This window comes from Coturnix japonica, chromosome 2 (genome assembly GCF_001577835.2).
Source record: "Coturnix japonica isolate 7356 chromosome 2, Coturnix japonica 2.1, whole genome shotgun sequence".
Classification (NCBI taxonomy): domain Eukaryota; kingdom Metazoa; phylum Chordata; class Aves; order Galliformes; family Phasianidae; genus Coturnix; species Coturnix japonica.
In genome coordinates, this window is record NC_029517.1 from 39,444,441 (window position 1) to 39,465,336 (window position 20,896).

The 20,896-nt window shown below is 37.3% G+C and overlaps 1 protein-coding gene across 6 annotated transcripts in view; it reads right to left on the minus strand.

Annotated features, from left to right (window-relative positions):
- The window catches only part of LARS2 (leucyl-tRNA synthetase 2, mitochondrial), a 110,824-nt gene that overhangs the window by 15,241 nt on the left and 74,687 nt on the right, over positions 1 to 20,896 (minus strand). For all 6 annotated transcript variants that reach the window (XM_032442390.1, XM_032442392.1, XM_032442393.1 and 3 more), the window contains 7 exons: positions 19,706 to 19,821; positions 18,678 to 18,961; positions 15,013 to 15,111; positions 12,456 to 12,593; positions 4,155 to 4,258; positions 3,052 to 3,234; positions 485 to 654 (listed from right to left, as the gene is read on the minus strand). In XM_032442390.1, the coding sequence (XP_032298281.1) occupies positions 485 to 654; positions 3,052 to 3,234; positions 4,155 to 4,258; positions 12,456 to 12,593; positions 15,013 to 15,111; positions 18,678 to 18,961; positions 19,706 to 19,821 (1,094 nt within the window). The remainder of the gene's footprint in view (positions 1 to 484; positions 655 to 3,051; positions 3,235 to 4,154; positions 4,259 to 12,455; positions 12,594 to 15,012; positions 15,112 to 18,677; positions 18,962 to 19,705; positions 19,822 to 20,896) is intronic.

The following is a 20,896-nucleotide window of genomic DNA, read 5'->3' on the forward strand; positions in this document are numbered from 1 at the left end:
ACTTAACACATAAGGAGAGATCTTCAATCGTTTCAATAATTTTTAAGGAAACACTGGTCTATTTTTTCCAACAACTTTTTTTCTTCTCATTTTCCATGAAACTAAAGGCACGATAATGAGGCATGAAGCAAACAGATCTAAACAGTTTATTAGAGATATTCTGCATAATTCACCTATAGCTATGCTGCTGGAAGTGTAGCTATTTCAAACCCAGACTGATATTTCAATGATATTTCATAACACTTCATCCTTTAAATAAGGTATAGAGTAGATAAATTTTGCCAGTCTAAATCTCACTCTTGCAAAAGAGCTCTGTCCCGTGAAATCTCTATGTTAATAAAATAACCTATACAGAGAATATTTTATGTAAGAATGATTTCACGATTTACTTGTCTGTGGGAGAACTCTTGGCTCTCTAAGCCAAGCACACAGTTTTTGCATAAGAAATAAGTCTTTTATTCATTTACAAACTGTTTCTTTTTACCTCAGAAATTACAAGATTCTTTTGCTCCCAGATCTTTCTGGCTTCAGCCTTTTCTTTCTTACTCAGAAGCTCAGGATTGGGCATGGTTTCCGAAGTCCTCGCCTCGATAAGTTTGGTTACAAGTGTCCAGAGGCGAGTCTGCCATCTCTGAACACCTGGCATAGCATCAGCTGAGATGAATGAGAGATTGCAGAAACAAATGGATATCAGTTGCAATGAAAGAAGACAAAACTCAGAAGCAAAAGGGAATGTTTTCTAGAGTTTAACTTAAAAAAAAACCAACAACCTGTAAACCCTCATATTTTACATGAAAAATGTAAATGAAATTAAGAATGCCCTCAAAAGTAATATACTGTTGCTGCTTCAGAGATTCAACCATGCTAATAACTATCATTATGATTCTTATGATTCTTGGTACCATCTTTTTGACAGAGCTTAGCTTGGGAGGACTATAAAGCTCTTCATCCTGAGTTTGAAAGTACTAGTCCTGCTGCACGGCTCTTCACAGAACTTAACCTAGGAACTGTGATACAGAGAAGTCCAAGCTAATGCCACTCACAGCCAGCTATTCCATGTGGTGTATTGCTGAGCCTCTAGGGAAGGTACAGCTTAAGCTTCAAGATGGATCAAGGCTCTACTAGACTGCACATCCCTACATCACACTGCACGAGTATCTAATGCAGTTGCATTATCCTACTGCACTAGGTAAAAGATTTCCTGCTCAACTGGACAGTAAAATACAACCTGATTGATTATGTCATTGTGATCCTCAGAAGTTCTCTTAAGTGGGATATAGAATACAGTGCTCTCTCCAAACTTTTCATCTGTTCCTACCATAATCTTGTACACCATCTAAACACTGCAGGCTTGGTATTCTCCAGACTGTATTTATGCTGTAATAAGCTGTTTATGTGTTTGGCTTTATCTGGTTCTGAATGCTCTAGAAGTTTGCTTGCCCTCACCAAGAGAGAGAATAACATGGGATCTTGCCATCATGTCCACCAGTGAAAAGATGAGACAGCACAGACTCAAATCCTGCACCCAGTCACCATCTCCAAACCAAACCTTTCCTTGACAGATTAAGTACTTGATCCTGTAGAGAGGGGTGTGATTTAAAAGGCTTAAAGAACATCACTGATTTTGTTAGCTTGCTTTCTAAACTTCTAAAATACCAAATAAAAGCACAGGATAGGATACTGTTAGAAACAGCATCAGAATTTTTGTTGGACCCCCAAAAGATTACATCAACTGTCTTCCCTTGGTAAATTAGATGGGTAACCTTGTCATAAAAGGAGATTCACTTGGCTAAACAAGACTTTCCCCTCATGAACCAATATTGGCTGTTGACCAATGACTACATTTTCTTTCAGCTATTTTTCAGCAACTCCTAAAATAAACTTCACTATAATATTAGTGTGAACATGACAGGCCTGTAATTATCAGGATCTTCTTTTATTGCCCCTTTTGAAAACTGGGACACTGCCAGCTTCCAGCCAACTGAGATTTGCCAGATTCCCAATATTCTTTAAAAATAATTGACAGAAGCCTCACAATGACATCAGCCAGCTCATTGAGTGTGCTGGGATGAATCCCATCAAGCCCCATTTTGCTGCAACAATTTTGGGGTTGGCTGTGAGTTTATTTGCTTAATGTTAGGGATCTTAAAATAACCATTATCCTTTCATATTCCTAGATCTGTGCTGTTGTGATTAGATGGTGACTGAAAGCCAACAAGAAGTCATAAAGCTCACTCCTCCAGTATATGTAAATGAATGCATATGAATTTAATGGGTGACAGATATCAACTGAAATTGTGCTTAGTAAAGACTGAACTAAGTAGCAAGAAGACAATGTAAAAATAAAGACTTACACATGTTTTAAATCAGGCATGGGGTGTTTTACTAAAGCTTCATGCAACAAGAAGACTTCATTAAAGTATATGCATTGAGTCTACATTAAAATGTATGAGCTACAGGAGACATTACGACCTGTCAGTATGACAAATTGCATGATGTCAGTGAATAAGTGTGTAGGAGGGTAAATCTTGTCTTATTTAGGAACTAGGCTCATAAAGGTATGTCCTGTGTACAAATATTAGTTATTAGGGACTCTGATAAATGACATTATTTCAGGAGGTATTTCATGGTCCACCTTACAAAAGACATTGCACATGTCTAAACAAATTGAAAAAAATAAGTAAGAAAAAAAAAAAAAAGCCAAGTTTGATTGGGAATCTGACACAATTCCAGCAAAGGAAAGCATCTTAAAATAAAGAAATTAATTTGAAAAGAATCATTTTCAATCAATTCTAGCTAATAAAAAAATAAGAGAAACACCATTTGAGGAATGTTTTTCATACATCTCTCCTTTTTCACATCTTGTAATATTCCTGCAAGTCTGCCTTGCAGTGACAGATTTTGTGACTCCTCTCTTAAAAGAAAAAAACAATCAAAATTGCTTATTAAAATTTTTTGTCTCAACTATACAAAAACTTGGGCAGCAAGAACTACTTTAATTTTTGTGTTAAAATACACTAAGAAAAAGAAAACCTATAAAGTATGACTTACTTTTAGTATCCCATAAAATATCTTGTTCTGGAGGAGCAGCAAACAGAATGTAAAGACGTATGGTGTCGATGCCATACTCCTTCATTAGTTCTTCAGGATCTATTCCATTGTGCTTAGATTTGCTCATTTTTTCCCAAGTGACTTGGACTTTCTCACCAGATTTCAGGTGAACAGGTTCAGTGCCTAGGTATTAAAGCAAAGACAAGCTATTTAAACAAATTTTGCCCATCTGAAACTAGAATATTAAGAAAAAACTACTTCAGGTGATTTGGACAGGGGTATTACACAGATAAAGATGCACTTGAGCAAAAACACTTGCAAACTTTTCTTAAACAAGATAGGATAACTGACAATGACAAGTGTAAAAGGTTCATTGGTAGTTAGGATGTTGGTGGGGATTTTTTTGGCTTTTTGTTGTTGTTGTTGTTGTTGTTATCTTATATTATTTGTATGCAGGAGAAAGCAGTGAAAACATGGCTGTGTGAGAGGTTCCTGAAGGAGGGCAAATTAAACCAAGCCTCTCTTGTTGCTACAGCTCTCCAGACAAGGGCTGCTGATCCAGCTTATGAAAGTGAAGGCACTGGCAAGAACTGAGAAACAGCACTTTCTCCTACTCCCATTATACATCCCATATGTGTCTAATATTTATTGAATATACTAACAACTGTGTTAACTTTGCCACAGTGTTCATGTAGGTTGCCCATTTGCTGGTCACTCAGCAAGCTGCTGAGCACTGTCTTTATAACACTTTGGATTCTTTGGACTACAGCAGAGCTAAAATAGTATCATAGCACTGCTGCTGTATGTGGTCGCAATTAAAAGTTGCTGGATTAGTGGGGTTCTGTACACTCAGCAGCGGATATGAATCTCAGCCTCACAGAAGAGACTCTCTGGTTTAAATATTATTATATATTATAATATTATATTATTATATATATAATTATATTAATATTGTATATATTATTATTATTATATATTACAAGGATTTATTTTTCCCCACCTAATTTTTCCCAGCACTGAGACCTGTATGTCCCTTTTCAACTGAAATAGTCTCTGACTTTCTGGGTGCGCCTGTATTGGTTTTCTCACACATCCTCTCTTACCAGTGAGATCAATCTCCTCTCTCTTCAAATATTGGCCTGTTGTTCTTAGTCTGAATGTCTGATTCTTGATAAGGCCTTGAACCAAAAGCTTGTGGAAAGGCTCCCTAAGGATGGAAGGAAAAAGAAACTTGCAGGTTGAAAGCAGCTGTGAAAAGAATACTTGAGATAAGCCTCAGATGTCAGTCAGGTGTAGTTACTTAATGAAACAGGAATTTCAAGTTCATTGCATAAATGTCTGGCACCTTAGAAAGAGCACTTTCTGCATTTATTCACGGTGCCTCGATGGCAAGTGTAAATATTCATTTGTATTTTGTACACATTCTTGCATTATGATTTAGTACAGAATTATTACACTGTCATTTATCAAATTAGCATAAAGATAATACACGAAAGTTCCTCGCCAACTGGGCAAGTTCCCCAACTCTAAGCTAAATCCCCATTTGTAAAAGCGAGCAAGTATGAACTGTCACTTTTGTACAAATATTTAGATTTAGCTTCTCTCTGAGAAACGCAGTATTGTGGAACAGATCAAATTCTTGCTGCACATTTCTTTCTATAAACTGAAAAGACGGTTTCTCCAACATAAGCATCTGCATGCTCAGACATGAGGACAATGGAAAAAATGAACAATAGGGCAATGCTAGAAAGTTCACCTTAGTGGATCTATTTATGTTTAATAATTTATATAAATATTTTATATTTATTTATATTTTTATCATCTTAAACAGTAAAACTCTACCTCTCTAATTTATATCAGGAAAGTTCTCATTAAAGATGTGTACCATAGAGATAAAAAGAGCCTTAAAAGCATCAGAGACAAAGGCTCACTCAGCAAGAAATAAATTCTAAGTAAACACTTTTCTAGTTGATAGATATATTATTGCTGTCACCTTCCTCCAATGATCCCATATTTCTAATTCACCTAGTCAGCTTTCTGTCATTGTTTTCACCTAAAAAGGACAACAAAGCTAATCTCTACAGGAAAGCAAAAGCAACCCCATGAATGCTAGGAGTCAGAATGAGACCCAAAGGGCATGGAGTCTGGGGAGTTTCCTCAAGGGATCCTCAGGTAAAAAGACACTGGTTACCATCATTTTGGAGGACATGCTAGTCAGCGCTGCTTAGTACTGACCTGTACTTCCTAATGCTCACATGCACTCAACATTAAGCAGTTTAAGTCAACCATAATCCTACCTAACAAAGGCCCACATATTTGCCGTAACACTTAAGAAGAAAGGATAACTTCATACATCTAAGGAAGAAATAGTAAAAATAGGCTTTCACATTTTACTTCACATGTACCAAAAAAAATCATAATCCAAACACTACTGAAGCAGTACTGTAAAAAAGCAAGTCTTCATAGTTAATATTCAACATATTCATGTCTGAACAGGAGTTTCCTTCCTCGCATATCTTTCATACTTTCAAATACCGTCCAAGTAGTGGCCCACAGTGTATCATTCAGTCACCAAGCAGCACTGCTCTCTACCATGCTGCCTGGTTTTATCAATGATTCAAAGTAAGAGCATCTATATAAATATTTTCTATGCTTGCATTTGAACGTAGTTTGCCTGATAAATCATGTTATTTGTAAGTTGAAGTATCTTAGGTAGACAAAAATTCCCATCAAACTTAAAGAACAGAAACAGGAAAATCTATTTTAAATACAGAAGGCAATCATCAACTCCCATCTCAAATCATTACCTAGAACTGTCTAAGTCAATTAAGAGATGAAAAATTAAGAACAAAAGTCTTGCATCCTATCCAAAATCAATGAGTATAGAAATACTTCAGGAGTGAACTATTTGAGATAATGCTTTTTCTACAAACTAAATAAATTACACTGAGGAAAAACTAAAACTTTTTTTCTCCTATAATTGAATAAATCAGCCAGTCTAAGAACTCAATTTAAAACAGCTACACTTGTTGCTATCTAAAGCAAAGCTAATGAGGTAGCCAGAATATCAAAATCAGATAAAACCGTCCACAGGAAGTGATTCTTCAAGGAACGCTTATTTTTAATGACATATTGCTAATTCAGATCATACGCCAAGTTACTAAAGGCTGAATGAAGGAATGAGCATTTCCTATTTTTGTTTATGCTGACAGAGGCTATAAAAATGCAATACGAAATACATTACCAAGTATGGGGAGAAAAAAAACACAACAATATTTGTTCCTACTGGGAGACCGCAGGAGAATGGAGAATTGCCCAAAACAAGAGAACCAAAGTCTGTCTAATAAACACAGAGCTCAGAAACAAATTGAACCCCTTGCTGTTTTCCCTGATGTGCAGTGCCTTTCTCAGTGTTGTGATGGCTCCATCATATGGTCACATGCAGAGTTACACCGCCTGTAGCTAGCAGTGCTGCCCAGGGGTCAGTACTAGGTGCAGTCTTGTTCAACACCTTTATCAGCAGTCTGGATGAAAGGCTGGAATGCACCCACGGCATGTTTGCTGATGATACAAAGCTGGGAGGAGTGGCTGTCACACAGAAGGCTGTGCTGCCATTCAGTTTAACCAACAGGTTTTCCTCCCTTTCTACGCTGCCCTAGTGAGGGCACATCTAGAGTACTAGGTCCAGTTCTGGGCTTTTCAGTTCAAGAAAGAAAGGGGACTTCTAGAGAGAGTTCAGAGGAGGACGATAAAGATTTTAGGGGCCTGGAGCATCCCCCTTAGGAGGAAAGGCTGAAGGACCTGTACCTGTTCAGCCCAGAGGAGAGGAGGCTGAGAAGGAATCTCATCACTGTTATAAAGATCTGAAGTGCAGGAGTCGAGTGGGTGAGGCCAGGCTGTTTTCAACTGTGCCCAGTAGCAGAACAAGCAGCAGTGGGCACAAACTACCTAGGAAGTTCCATATGAACATGAGGGAAAAAATTCTTTACTATGAGGGTGACAGAGCACTGGAACAGGCTGCCCATAACCTCAAGACTCTGCCTAGACACTTTCCTGTGTAAAGTACCTTACAGAACCAGCTTTAGCACAGGTGTTAGACAAGATGATCTCCAGAGGTCCCTTATAATCCCTATAACTGTGATTCTGTGAGTCCACAAGAGCAATAAATACTGAACTCAGGATAGCCCTAGAAAAGGAGCTTACTGAATGTGTTTGAATCCCACATCTTTAGAAAGGTTGGGAGAGCCCAATACCATGCCCTAGAGCTAAGGTGACCTAGGTCAGTCACTGGCAGATGAGTTCAGGAGGTTATGAAATGTGCAGTTAGTTCACATGTACCGGCAATACTGTAGAAGGCCAGAACAGAAATGAAAGAGGGCGTTTGCAGGGACATTATTTCAGGCTGAAGAAAGATCAAACGATATTGAACATTTAGATTTTACAGTCAATAGTCGAGTGCTTTTACTGAAAATCAATAATTGTGATAGAGTCCCTAATGTACCGTGATTCAGTTCTGATACACTTCCTTTATAGAACAACCTATTTCTGACATACAGCTATCTTCTTTTATTCTATACTGCAGCTAAGTAAAAATAGTGCCTTCTTATTCCACACAATTTGCTCTCTATCAAAGTCAAATCTGCTGCTTAATGGCAACAATAAACTTTTTTATAGCTTTATAATCCCTTGGAAAGAATTCGTTAGATTCCATTTACAATTATTCATCTGACAGAGCTGATTACTAAAGGGAAGAGACAAATTCTGCTTAACTTTTACTTGTAATAACATAGTCGAGCAGGTGTAACTGAGCGTGTCAACACACTCACCATGAAGGATTAAGCTGGAACAGATGAGGCAGTTGCTGGCCCCAGCTGCCTACCTGGACCCTCTCCCAGTGTTGGTTACAAGTGGGAGGGTTGACTGGCTTGTGAATTAATTCCAGATCTGCTGTTGTTCACAGATAGCTAAAACAAAATGGAATAATTTCAGCTTAATCTGTCATATGTATCAGTAGCCAGAGGGTGCTACTTATGCTGACTTCTCATCTCCATTTCAATGCATTAAAATATATGTAAAAGATCATGCTCTATCTCCAGAGGATATTTAAACTATATTTATACCTTTATAATTATAGATGCCAAATGTTGCATTTGATATGAAAGCAACTGTGACATCTGTAACTGAAAGGCATATAACATTTATACTGAAATAATGTTTACCATATGTAAGGAAACTGTTTTTCAAATCTGAACTCTGAAATTTTTAACTGTTGTTTTCAGTGTCATCATTATATTAATGGTCCTTAGTATAGAATTAAAGACTAACAGGAAAAAATGTCAATAAATTTGAAAGTAAGGAGATTAAGAAGCAAACAATGAAGATTTTAATAAGGAAAGCCCATCAACATGAAAACTATTACAGAATAATGGAGCAATCTCAAACATTTGACCAAATGCTAGTTAATACTTTAAATGGCAGCTCTCATTAACTGAGATGTCACAGAATTTTACTAATTTGATCAGGGAACAGAACTGAATGACTAGAAAAAAGTCTAGAATGCACAAGAAAGCAGTGTTTTTTAACACATTATTTTCCCTCAGAGCTGTGGGTTTCGATACCATGACTTTAAGCTTCCTACTGGTAAGCTTGTTTCTGATCACCTTTTTGGTTTCTGATATCCGCCCTTGAGCAATCCTAGCAGAAGACTGAGCAAAAGTGGCTTCTGACAAAAGCTAAAATGTATTCAAGACATGTGGTACTATTGATAGAGGAGTTGCAATTTCCATATCAAAACAAGCTGATTTGACTTCACGGCTTAGAAACACCTAATGCTTTAATTTCTGTAGAGCTAAAGCAAACAAGCAATTTTATGTCTGATGAGGAATTCGCTACAGTCTCCTTGCATTCTAAATACATATATGAGCAGTACAAACAACAGATCCTGGGGGCAATGCTGTAACCTATCTTCACATGTACAAGTTCTTGAGCTTATGTATGACCTCAGTGGAATTCTCAGTCTTGAAAATTATTTCTATATAAAGCAGGTTTGATTTTCTCTGCTCTAGACATGGTCAGTTCTTCTTGTGCATTTTTTTTTTTTTTGGCATCGAAGTTAGAGTTTTCCTCTGAAATTTACCATGTTTAGACCAATTTACTTTACATAGTTTTGGTGCTACTGCTCTATTACAGCATTTCAAATTAATAAACCTGTAGGTCTGCAAAGCCTTAAAATAATGTAGATTGAAAGGGACCTTTGGAGGTCATTTAGTCTAATCCCCTGCTCACAGCAGACCTAATTTCAAAGTTAAAACAGGTTGCTCAGGGCCCACTGAGAAGAGTTTTGAAAATATCTGATGATGGAGATCACAGAAACTCTCTAGACAAACTGTTCCAGCATCTGACCTTCTTCACTGTCACATCTTTTCCTTCAGTGCAGTTCAGGACCTTGCAGCATCCTGTGACTGCTACTCCTTATCATTTCTCTGTACACGTCTGAGAAGCAGCTGGTTCTGTCTTCTCCACAATCCACTTCTAGGAAACAGTAGGCTGCAGTTATATTCTCTCCTTAGTTTTCTCTTCTCCAAGATGAACATGTCCAGCTCCCTTTGCCTCTCTTTGTATGCCACAAGTTCTACTCCCCAACCATCTCAGTGCCCCATCACTGGACCTTCTTCAGCGTGATAATGTCCCTCACAGTTGGAGCCCTGAAACAGGACATGATATTCCAGATGCAACTTCCTGAGTAATAAGCAGAGATAATTACTTCAGGACATGCTTTTGCTAACACAGTGTTCTATATTCTCATACCTACTGCTTACTACATCCAATTTGTTTTTCATCCCACAGAACTTTCTCCATAGTGCATTCTCCTACATAACCATCTCAGTCCATGCTGTTTCCATATACAGGACTCTGCCTTTGCCTTTGTTGAACTTCAAGAGATCCCTGTTAGCACCACCCTCAGTATGCAGCGATCAATTAACTTGTGGAGGGTGCATTTTGTTTTGTTGATGAAGATGTTATGTAGGATCTGCCTCAGCAATGACCTGAGGAAGACCACTTGTAAATAACTACCAGTGAGATTTTGAACCATTTCCCTTTTGAGCCTGGTGGTCGAGAGAGTTTTTCCATCTGTGTTGTAACCTACCCATTCAGTCTCTATCTTGCAAGCCAAAACACAAGAATCTTGTCTAGAATCTCACAAGAGCCATAATAAAATGCTCTTTCTTCATCCACAGATGGAATCATCTGATCGTAAAAGGAAGACAGATTAAGTTGGGCATAACATACGCTTAGTAAATCCATGCTGATACTTCCAGTCATGCTGTCTTTCATGTTCTGAAAATTACTTCCAGGAAGGCTTGCTTCAAAATAAACCTGGAGACCTAATGATGCTGACCAGGCTTGTAAGTAATCTGGATCATCTTTATTATTTGTTCTTGAAGATGAGCTTTACATCTGCCTTTCTCTACTTGCTAGGGGCATTCACTGATTTATCTTATTGCTAGTCATCATATATTTCACCACAATATTTCATGAACAATGGGTAGCACCTTACCGTGTTAAAGGGTGCATCCCATTTGGTCCCATGAACTTGTGCATGTTTAGATTTCCTTAATCCATCCCTAATTCAATTCTACTCTGTAGTGGGTAGTAATTCTCTCCCTTAAAACTGTCCTACTTAACACAGGCCTTTATAACAAAGACCATGGTGATGATTGTCCTTTGTTTACTAGTTTGTTAATCTGTTTGTTTAATTTTGCATCAGACAACATTTTCCTTGATATTCCCATCAATGTATCTGCAGAAGTCCTTACTGCCTTCACATTCTTCACATGTTTCAATTCTAGATAAATTTTGGCTTTTCCCTATTACCCTGTGCCTACCCAGTCAATGCTTTTACAGGGGCAGACAATCACAAAATCATAGCATCATAGAAAGAGCTTTGGTTGGAAGGGACCTCAAGGATCATTACATTCCAACCCCCATGCCACAGGCAGGGTTACCAACCGCTATATCAAGTACTAGATCAAATTTTCCAGGGCCCATTCACCTGGCCTTAAACACCTGAAGGGACAGGTTATCCACAACCTCTCTAGCCAGCTGTGCAGGCACCTCAACACTCTCAGTAAAAAACTTAGCCCTGACATCTAATCTCAATCCCTCCTCTTTTAGTTTAAAACCATTCCATCTTGTCCCACCACAGTGCCCGCTTCTACTCTCCATGTACTTATTTTTAGTGCTTGAGGTCACTCAAGAAGTCCCTTGTCTACCAAGCTGTGCCCTTTCCATACATTTTCATTTTCTTGTGCATTAGATTGGAGGACTGCTTACTTTGCAAGCAAACCTCCTTTTCCTTGTGGTCTCACTTTATATTAGCAGTACTTTAGCCACCATAGTTAATGAGGTAGAAGAATCTGACTAGCAGAATAACAACTATTGTGTTACAGCTCCATGAGATGGCAGATAGCTCAGTATTGTAAAGTAGTTTGTAGCACTAATAAAAGCTGAAATTACTTGCAAAGAAAAGCTCTGAAATTCTCTGCTAGAACAGTGACAGAAAGGATCAACTTTCAGAGGACAGATCTTTCCAAGAAGGATTGCTTCATGCTTGCCGCTATGCAAGCTGGAGACAACCGAGTGAAACACAGGTACAGAAATCATCCACACCAAAATTTCACATAAATGAAATAAAAAGAATAAGTGATAAAAACTCCATAGTCTATTTTCATTAAATGATTATGAAATAACTCAGGGAAATATTCCAGTGGCTCCATTACCTACTCCATCCTTCTCTGGTGCTCACCTACTTAAATTCTAGTACTGTAGTGAAATTACTATGTCATGTGTTCATCATGTTCCTCTTTCACATGGTGTTTGAGAAGTGGATACTAGTAAAGAATGAATGCACAGGAGCTGCCAGCTCAGAAATTGCCAAGCAGTGGTTCTCATGAGATCACTCATTCCAACTTAATCTATTCAAACATCTGTGCTGATGGGATAACAGGACAGAAAACGGGTATTTCACTGTTCTACCACTCATATCCTCCCAGACGAGGCACTCCTATGATGGCATTTTGGGGTACAGTGGCTGCAGTGAATTATAGAGTATGCATACATGGTTACTCTGAAATTAATGGTGTTACTGTGCAGAAAGTTACCTCATTTGAAACAAGAGTACTACTCAGAATGCCTGAAGTTTCTAGCTTATGTATGTATTTGCAGCAGAAAATCTACATTTACAGTAACATTTTATCACTTGCTCTGACAGAAAATGCAACAGTCTATAAGACTGACAAGCAGAAAAATTCAGGTTTATTCAAGGTGATCGCAACAGTGTTCAGTAACACTTCTGCAAGGTAAATGAGATCTGAGAGATTTTTATAGAAATATATAAGGCTTACTTGTGCTTGGTCATCTTTAGATCATGGCAAAAATGGCTGAAAAACCTCGCATAGAATAAGTGCATAACTGCGTGCTCCTTGCCTCCAATGTACAAATCCACAGGCATCCAGTAGTCCGCCAAATCACGATTAAAGGGCCTGGAAAAAAGAAAGGAAAAAAAAAAAAAAAAAAGCAGAATAATAGGAAAAAATACAGAAAAAATATTTATATTGTTTATTATTACCAACATCAAGTTTTACATAAAAACAGATTGCTATGAAAGACAAAAGGCAAGTCTGATTAAAAAATAACTTTTTTACTAGAGTTCTGCATTGTTGCCATTAGAGGGCAATGTAGCAGCTTATTACAACACCGCAAAACATTCAAACCGTCAGATGGGTCATCCTCAAACCCAAGGATGCTCTGTGAATTTACAGGAAATGCCTGTGGTTATTTGAACTATCCGAGGCCACCTGCATGGTATCCTAGCCATTATCTGACGCTTTATTAAATATTCCCATATAGTCTGTTTGTATATTCTTTGACCTTTAATTCATGACTCCATTCTAACAAATTTACTTGTTTTGTCTGTTCAATTATTCCAAATGCAATTCTTGTGACAGCAATGCTTTCTTCCTCACAGATGAGCCCAGACACAAATCACAGATGTGAAATTCACACCTTTAGTGCAGCAAGTCTAAACTTAATGTTGTTCACATGGTTCTGAAATAGACAGAGTAATTCTCCCGAATTCTAAGTTCATGAAACAACTTATAGAAATACAGGTTTAAGAATACGTAGTTTAACGGACAAAAAGAAACAAAACCCCCCAACAAATAAATTACATGGAGGTAGAAATCTAGTACAGAAATCTGTACAAATGCTTTTATTTCAGTGTAAAACAGATCTGGCTACACTAAGCTGTTACTTCGACAGCTGGATGTTGCATATGCCTATTTCATCATCAACTGCTGGAAAATTTCCTCTTGTTCATGCACAACAGCATATTTTAAAATATCACTCTGTAACTTAAATGATATTATCAACAACAAATTCACACTGTCACTAGAAGATAATCAGTGTGAAGCAGAAGTGCTCACAGAAGACTTTTCTTTAGTTTAACTGAACAAGTGCTGCCAATACAAAAAAATAACAGGCTAAATCACTTGGTATGTAGTATTTACCCAGGCACTGCTCCGGGCAATAAATAAATAAATAGCCAATCCCCTCAGAGCCTTATATTTGGCAACAAAAAAATGCAACTCTCTCTGTCATCATTACTGTTCAGTACTGTTCCACTAATTCCTATTTGAAGAAAAAAATTACTTGCATATTTTACTCTCATCTCACATAAAATCAGGCAGCCAAAACTGACATTTGAATGGCGTTCTTGATGTGATCTTCTTAAACCATGCAAACTTCATGTATACAAAGACACTTCACATGGACATCAAGAATAATAAAATGGAAATGTCAATAATTAAAGCAAAATGCACCTTATTAGACTTATTCACCAACATGAAGTTTATTATCTCCCAGAATTAGTCAGGAAGACAAATATCATCTACTAGACACTTTCCATTTATCTGTGCAATAACTGAACAATGTATGAAGATTGCAAAGATTCACTGCCATCATAATGCCCTACAGAATGGCTCGCAAAATCTTTAAGAAACAGTATTGGACATCCATTCAACCATGGTAGGTGGCAAACTAATTTGACAGGTGTATGTAAAATGCTTTTGGACAGCTTAGTCAGCCTCTATGCAGGCTGCTTTAATGCTGGTGAGACAACAACCCCAAGGCAATATCACCCATACTAACACAGGCAGACTATGAAGCAGATAAATGGCTAAATAACTACATCTATCTTCCCACACTGTCCAAGCTGCATACACTAATACACAGAACATGAAAAATCTCTTTTTATTAATTATGCATTTAGTCAAAGTAATACAAAGCAGAAGCTTGCTCTTATGCCACCTCACTTTGGCTGTATGCATGACAAAGCAGCAAGACTTACTGGAGCTCTAAAAGAAAGGAATTAAGATGTTGATTAAGGTGTCATTCTCGACAGCTGGAAGTTACACCATACTATATCCCCCCTCTTCCCAGTGGAAAAGAACTACCTGTCTACACACCAGAATACTCCGTGTATTACTGGGGAGGAGAAGCTCAAAGCAACTTATCACAGTCTCAGAGCTGTGGTAGGCTGTCACTCTTGATAGCATCCTCCTCTAACAACCATCTTCAGCTCCTTAGCTGAACACTTTCTCTACACCCTGGCTGATAAAGCCCTTTCATCTTGTACTTACACAAGCAGTGTCTGTACATACTGCTTTTGTAGATCTCCTGGCACAGAACAACCAAATGCCAGAATTTTGGAGCAATTCCTAGTCCACCCTTTGTTTTCTTCAGGCCATAGAGCAGACAAAATACCAGGTTACTGCACAGGTTTAAAACTGACTTCTGCAATGGCAGTTAAGCTAGAAGCATCAGTGGAACTGGCCTGTTTCTTCCCTTCTATCCCATAAGACAGGCTTGCTCACCAGGCAGCTCTGTATCTGGACCCCCTACCTGTCAGTGTTGTGAGGATCTGTGTATCTCAGGTAATACCAAGCAGAATCCACAAATGTATCCATGGTATCAATTTCTCGCCGAGCTTCTGCCTTACATCTGAGCAAGAGAGAAAGACAGCGGCTATTGTTAAGAAAGCGTCAACCTTGTCAAAAGAATAAACACACATGGAACAGTCATGAAGAAATTCAATTTTAAAACTGAAAGAGTCTGAACACTTTGAAGAGTGAAACGTTCAGAAAAACTTCGATGTAAGGAACAGGTGCAAATTCTCTTTCTCCTTCCCTCCCAAACAAAATGCAAAACAAAAGGCTGAGCAGCTGTAAGATGAAGCAACAGCAGACTGTACAGCACATGAAAGTCTCCTCAATCACATATTCCTGTAATTTTTAAAGAAATGGTATTTAGAAAAAGAAAAAAAAAAAACAAAAAAAACCAACACATCTTATAGCACAGACAAGAATATTTTGCCATAGAGTTAATGGGTACTGAATATGTGTCTCACTTGTTAGGCACCAGCAGACAAAGCATTTGAAAAACATTCAGCAGAAGGAGCAGGTGGTTACCTCTCACTGATTGCCTTTACAAAATGGTTTTTTCAGATTCCATTCATAATCTCCAGGAAAAACAATAAGAGAACTTAATTCAAGGTGCATCAAACCTCTTCTAGAATGTGTAGCACAATTTAAATTCATAATAAAAATAATATATGTATATATATTTTTTGCAAGGACTTATACTGGCAGCAATGAGAAATAGTTCTAAAAGATATTCTAGAAGCTCAGGTAATTTTCCTATAGTTTCTCCCTAACAAATAATTTGTTTGTAGGAGTCGATAAGCATCAATCATCACATTTAATGAATTTTCATTTGTTGCAAACAATCTCTCTTTACAGCTTTTGATGCTAAAAGAATGAGATTCCTCTAAAACAAAATTCTGCAGCCTATGGCAAACTTGTATACAATATGCATAGTAAATATCACTGGTTATACGCAACAAAGGTGTACAATTCATAAATGCATGTAAATTTAAATGTATGTATGCATGGAATTAATGTACATAACAAATGAGCTGTTGCTCTTTAATTTTTTACAGCTGCAGTCAAAACCTTCAAGCTTTGTGTTTTTACAGCAACCTGTATCTGCCTTTCTGCCTGATGCTTCGGCTTTGCTTGTCAGGGCGAGCTGATGAGACCACCACCCTTCAGTATTTTCCTCCTTTCTTTCTCTGCCTCACATCCATCAGCAGGATTGTTCAACAGGAATAATGCAGCAAAATAATTTTACTTTTTAATAGCAAATAGCCCTTTTATTAAATTGTACATATGAGCAAGGACTTCTCCAACATAAAATAAAACTGGAAACAACACGGCTTGTCAGTCAAAATCAAGCCTACTTTATAGTAACTGAATCACAATTGTATCTGCCTCATGCCTCTGCTGTCTCTGCAGCTGCTCGTACTCTGAATGGACATGGTGCATCAACACAGAAGGAGCACGGGCATCTTTCAGAATTTATACAACAGACACAATACTGGAATCTGATTAGATGATCTTCAGACAACTAACCCAATTACCTGAACTTGTATAACAATGAATAACTTAGACATCTCTTTCCATTCATGATTGCTTGCATTATTCTAACTCAAATGTGAGCACTCACAGACTCATATCTTTCCATCTCGCTTTCCTTATTAATTTGTGATATTAAATGTAATTAATGAGAAAATATCTTATTACTGGAGAGAAAGACTAAAGGAAGGGATGACATAACATCTCAGAGCAAGGGAAAACAGGAGGTATGGAAGACTGTGCACACATAGGCAACAGATCGAAGGGTCTGAAACTGCAGCAGACACGAATGGGTGATTGATACTGAGGACACCTGTCCGTTACATAAAAATACAAGGCCGAATAAAAGTCAGAATTAAGCTAATTTCAGTAAACCACCACATTCTAAGCTGAGAAACTGATCCTCTATGCCATGATTTCCAACTACACAAATGCCCTTGATCATCCAGCGGAAGGCAGGGTGACCACAATAACTATACAGAAACAATAAAGATTTGCTATACATCAAAATGACATTGTTGCAAAGTTAGCAATAAAATAATACCTGAATTAAGCACAGAAAAAAGACGGGAATGTAGACAGTAACTTTCAATTATATCAGGAAACATTTTCAGATAAAATTAGGGATTTTAGACCAGTGCCTTCCTGGGGACTTGACTAAAACTGAGGATCTTGTTTAGCAAGGCTTCCCTGCAAGAGTCACACTTTGAAATAGGTTACAACATGAAATTTAAACTGGCATATCTGAGAAGAAATGTTCTGTGCAGGAACATGAAAATAAACGCATGTTTGACTTAAAATGCACGTTAACAACAAAGGTCAAAACAGAACCATAGAACTGCTTTGCCTAAGCTACCTAGTCAGAAATGAAAACCATATCAACATTCTACTCTGCAAATGTTAAAGTGAGATGTTGTCAAACAGCTGTATTATCAATGAGAGCCCTACAGCCATTTATGTCTGGTCCTCCTGCCTGGCAGCCTGACAACGTACTTTCCATTTGGTCAGTCTGTTAGCAGTAATAGTGCATTACACCACTGATGAAAAACTTCTCTGGGATAACTCATGTTCTAAAAGTTCCTTCTGCAGAACATACAGACACATCTCAGAGGACACAGAATTTAAGCAGTCCTCTAGATCTGATTCTCATCTGATTTTCATGATATATTTTCTGCTACTTAATTTGATCTATTTCATTTCTTTAGCAGTTGGGCTATTATAAATAAATATTACAACACAGACAAGATGCACATACTTAGTATCTCCTGCAATCTCAATTACATGCTATCATCTATAATGTACAGTGAACGTGATCCTTTGTGGTAAAGAATTATATAGATGATAAAGTATGTACTTTATTGCTGGACTATTATTAAGAAAATGAATATGATGTTTCTCACTGCTGACAGGTGACAGGATGAGAGGAAAAGGCCTCAGGTTGTGCCAGGGTAAATTTAGGTTGGATATCAGGTAAATCATCTTTACAGAAAGGGTTGTTAACACTGGAATAGGCTCCCCAGGGAGGTGGTTGAATCACCATCCCTGAGTGTGTTTAAAAACCGTTTGGATGTGATGCTCAGGGACATGATTGAGTAGAGGGTAGTTAGTTAGGGTACTATGGCTGGGTTGTGGTTGGACTTGATGATCTTAAGGTCTTTTCTAACTGAGTGATTCTATGATTCTATGTTAGTTTTCTCACCAAAAGAAAATAATTCAATAAAATCCACAAGCTGTATATGAGATTTGCTATTGAAAGACAATGAAAATTCTTGCAGTAAATGAAGTGAGGAATACCGGTAAGAAATAGAGGGCATGGACAAAATAATTGTTTTCCCCATTTTCTTTCTTCCAAATAAGAAGAGCGAGGTTTGCTTCAGCTTGTTCATAAAGAAGTACCGGTGGATGTCTGTTGCAAATACTGAGTTTTACAGAGTATGTAAGAAGAAAAATCAACAGTGGGTCCGACAAAACATCCTTCTGGAATAGTATTCTGCGTCAGAGTGCTAAGTTGTCAACACTTACATAGAGAGCATGTGAAACATGCAAGTACAAAGCGATCTCTCCCAGTCTGCAGTACATGCAGCATTCTCTCACCTTGGACAAGCACAGTTCACCCATTCTGGAACAGTTTCTAAAGGTGAGGCTCCCTTCCCTGTAAAAGTGGTTACATTGGGCAGCACCACAGGTAAATCTTCATAAGGCACTGGGACAGTTCCACATGTTTGGCAGTGGATGACAGGAATAGGTGTTCCCCAGTACCGCTGTCGAGATATTAACCAGTCCCTTAATTTGTCACTCATTAGGTCCCCACCTATTCCTTTCTTTTTGGCAAGCTGGGTAAGAGCTTTTAAAGCATCTTGTCGAGTCATGCCTGTGAACTGATTAGAAAAAAGAGAAACAGAAGAACATGAAAAAAATCACACGTTATATCAGTGAAATTGCAAGAATAGGCAAAATTTCACAGAAGTAACTTAAGAAAAATAAAATGAATGTTCCCCTTCTGATTTCTTAATATTCTCCTATCCAAGAGAGTATTCACATACCAGCTACTTCATTTACTTAAAGTCTCTTGCTCTAATGATAATGTTCTTGACAGTCTGAATAGGACATTGCTGAGAAAGACCACTTCAGACTTTATTAGCAGACAATTACATTTATTGCTGATATTTTAATTAATCGCTTTATGTTGAAACTTCCAAAGGTTCACCAACACAAGGTGTAGTCTGAAGAAATGTGAATGGTAAACCATTTTTCTGTGTTCATTTTGGGATACTGTATTTATTGCTTTCAAGCACATCCTTACCATTTAGACCCTACCTTTTATCAGACAGAAGACACAAAGTTCATATTCTACCAAATACATCTTTCCAGTTTGGTCTATTGTATGGCATACCTGCCCATGGCAGGAGGATTGGAATTGGATGGTCTTTAAGGTCCCTTCAAACTATTCTGTGATTGTATGATTCCATGACTAAATTCTTCTTAGAAATTTGATAGCACACACCTACCTTGAGCCTTAAAAAAACAGAAATCTCTTTAATCATGCACTACTTGGCACATTCAAGAAAACAGTTTACATTGATAATATGAAGTTGGGAAAAACTCCAAACTTGTATACTCACCTCCCCAGAATTAATGACTTTCTCCAAACCGTTTGGCAGTTTTTCAATGACTTCAGTGAAAGAAATGCTCAGATTCCTCGCTACCGCAGCATCTTCTGCACTAGTACTAGGAATTCCTAGGGAAAAGAAATATCTGGAATTGACTAACAGGAATATCGATCACAATCAATATCAGTTTGAGGATAAAACATTTTATTTCTATGAAACCCTCCTTATAATGATTTATGTTTGCTCAAGAGTTTGAAAATGTAAGAACAGTAAAAATGTTTTTCTGCTCTTTAAGCAATGAAATTCAAGCAGCAATCATTACAGACACATTTTCTTAGTAATTCAAATGTTAATCAATGTCCTATCTCCAAGCAGGCTGAAAATTAGATAGTTCAGAAAAAGCCTAAAAATAAAGCAATACAATTTAGACAAATAATAAATTTAAAATATAGTTATATTTACTGATTTTAACATGGGTGTATTTAAATAATACAAATTTGAATTCAATTTGCTATTATGACAAACACTAAACAAACAGGTTAAACAATTCCTCTTGCTTTAATAGTAAATGTCATCTCTTTCTTGTGCAATGGGGTATTAAAACTAACCAGAACTCAATTGTCTCTAACAATGTTATCTTGAACCCATTAAGAAACACATGATTTGTCTATAGTCTCAATAAAACAATCTGGATAACACCAAAATTCTATTCAGAACACAGCTAGTCAGAGTGCTTCCTATTGTCAAATGAAGTCCTATAAGACTCTGTATTTAAAGACCCTGATGTTTAACCTCTTTTCACATCTCATTATTCAGGCTGGCCACACATCTTAAATACATGTTCCCCTAACTCACTTCTTTTTATTACAGTAATTCACCAGCATCACAAAATGACATATTATCTTTAAATATTTCTCACTCATATTGATTGATGAGGACATCTTTCCTCTGATTTTGCTGCAGTTATTTTAGTTAGTTATTTTTTTCTACTTTGGAGGACTGTCTTTCAGAATGAGTAAAGAAATTTCTTTATTATTTCAGAATAAATCTGTTAGTATCAGATGTATTATTTCCACACTGAGATATGTTGTGCTGAATATCTTTTCCCTTATAATTCACTTAATATTTTGAACAATCTTCACAATTATTGTCACCTTTAAAAGGCAAAGAAGCTTATTCCAACAATCCAGTGCAAACACCAGG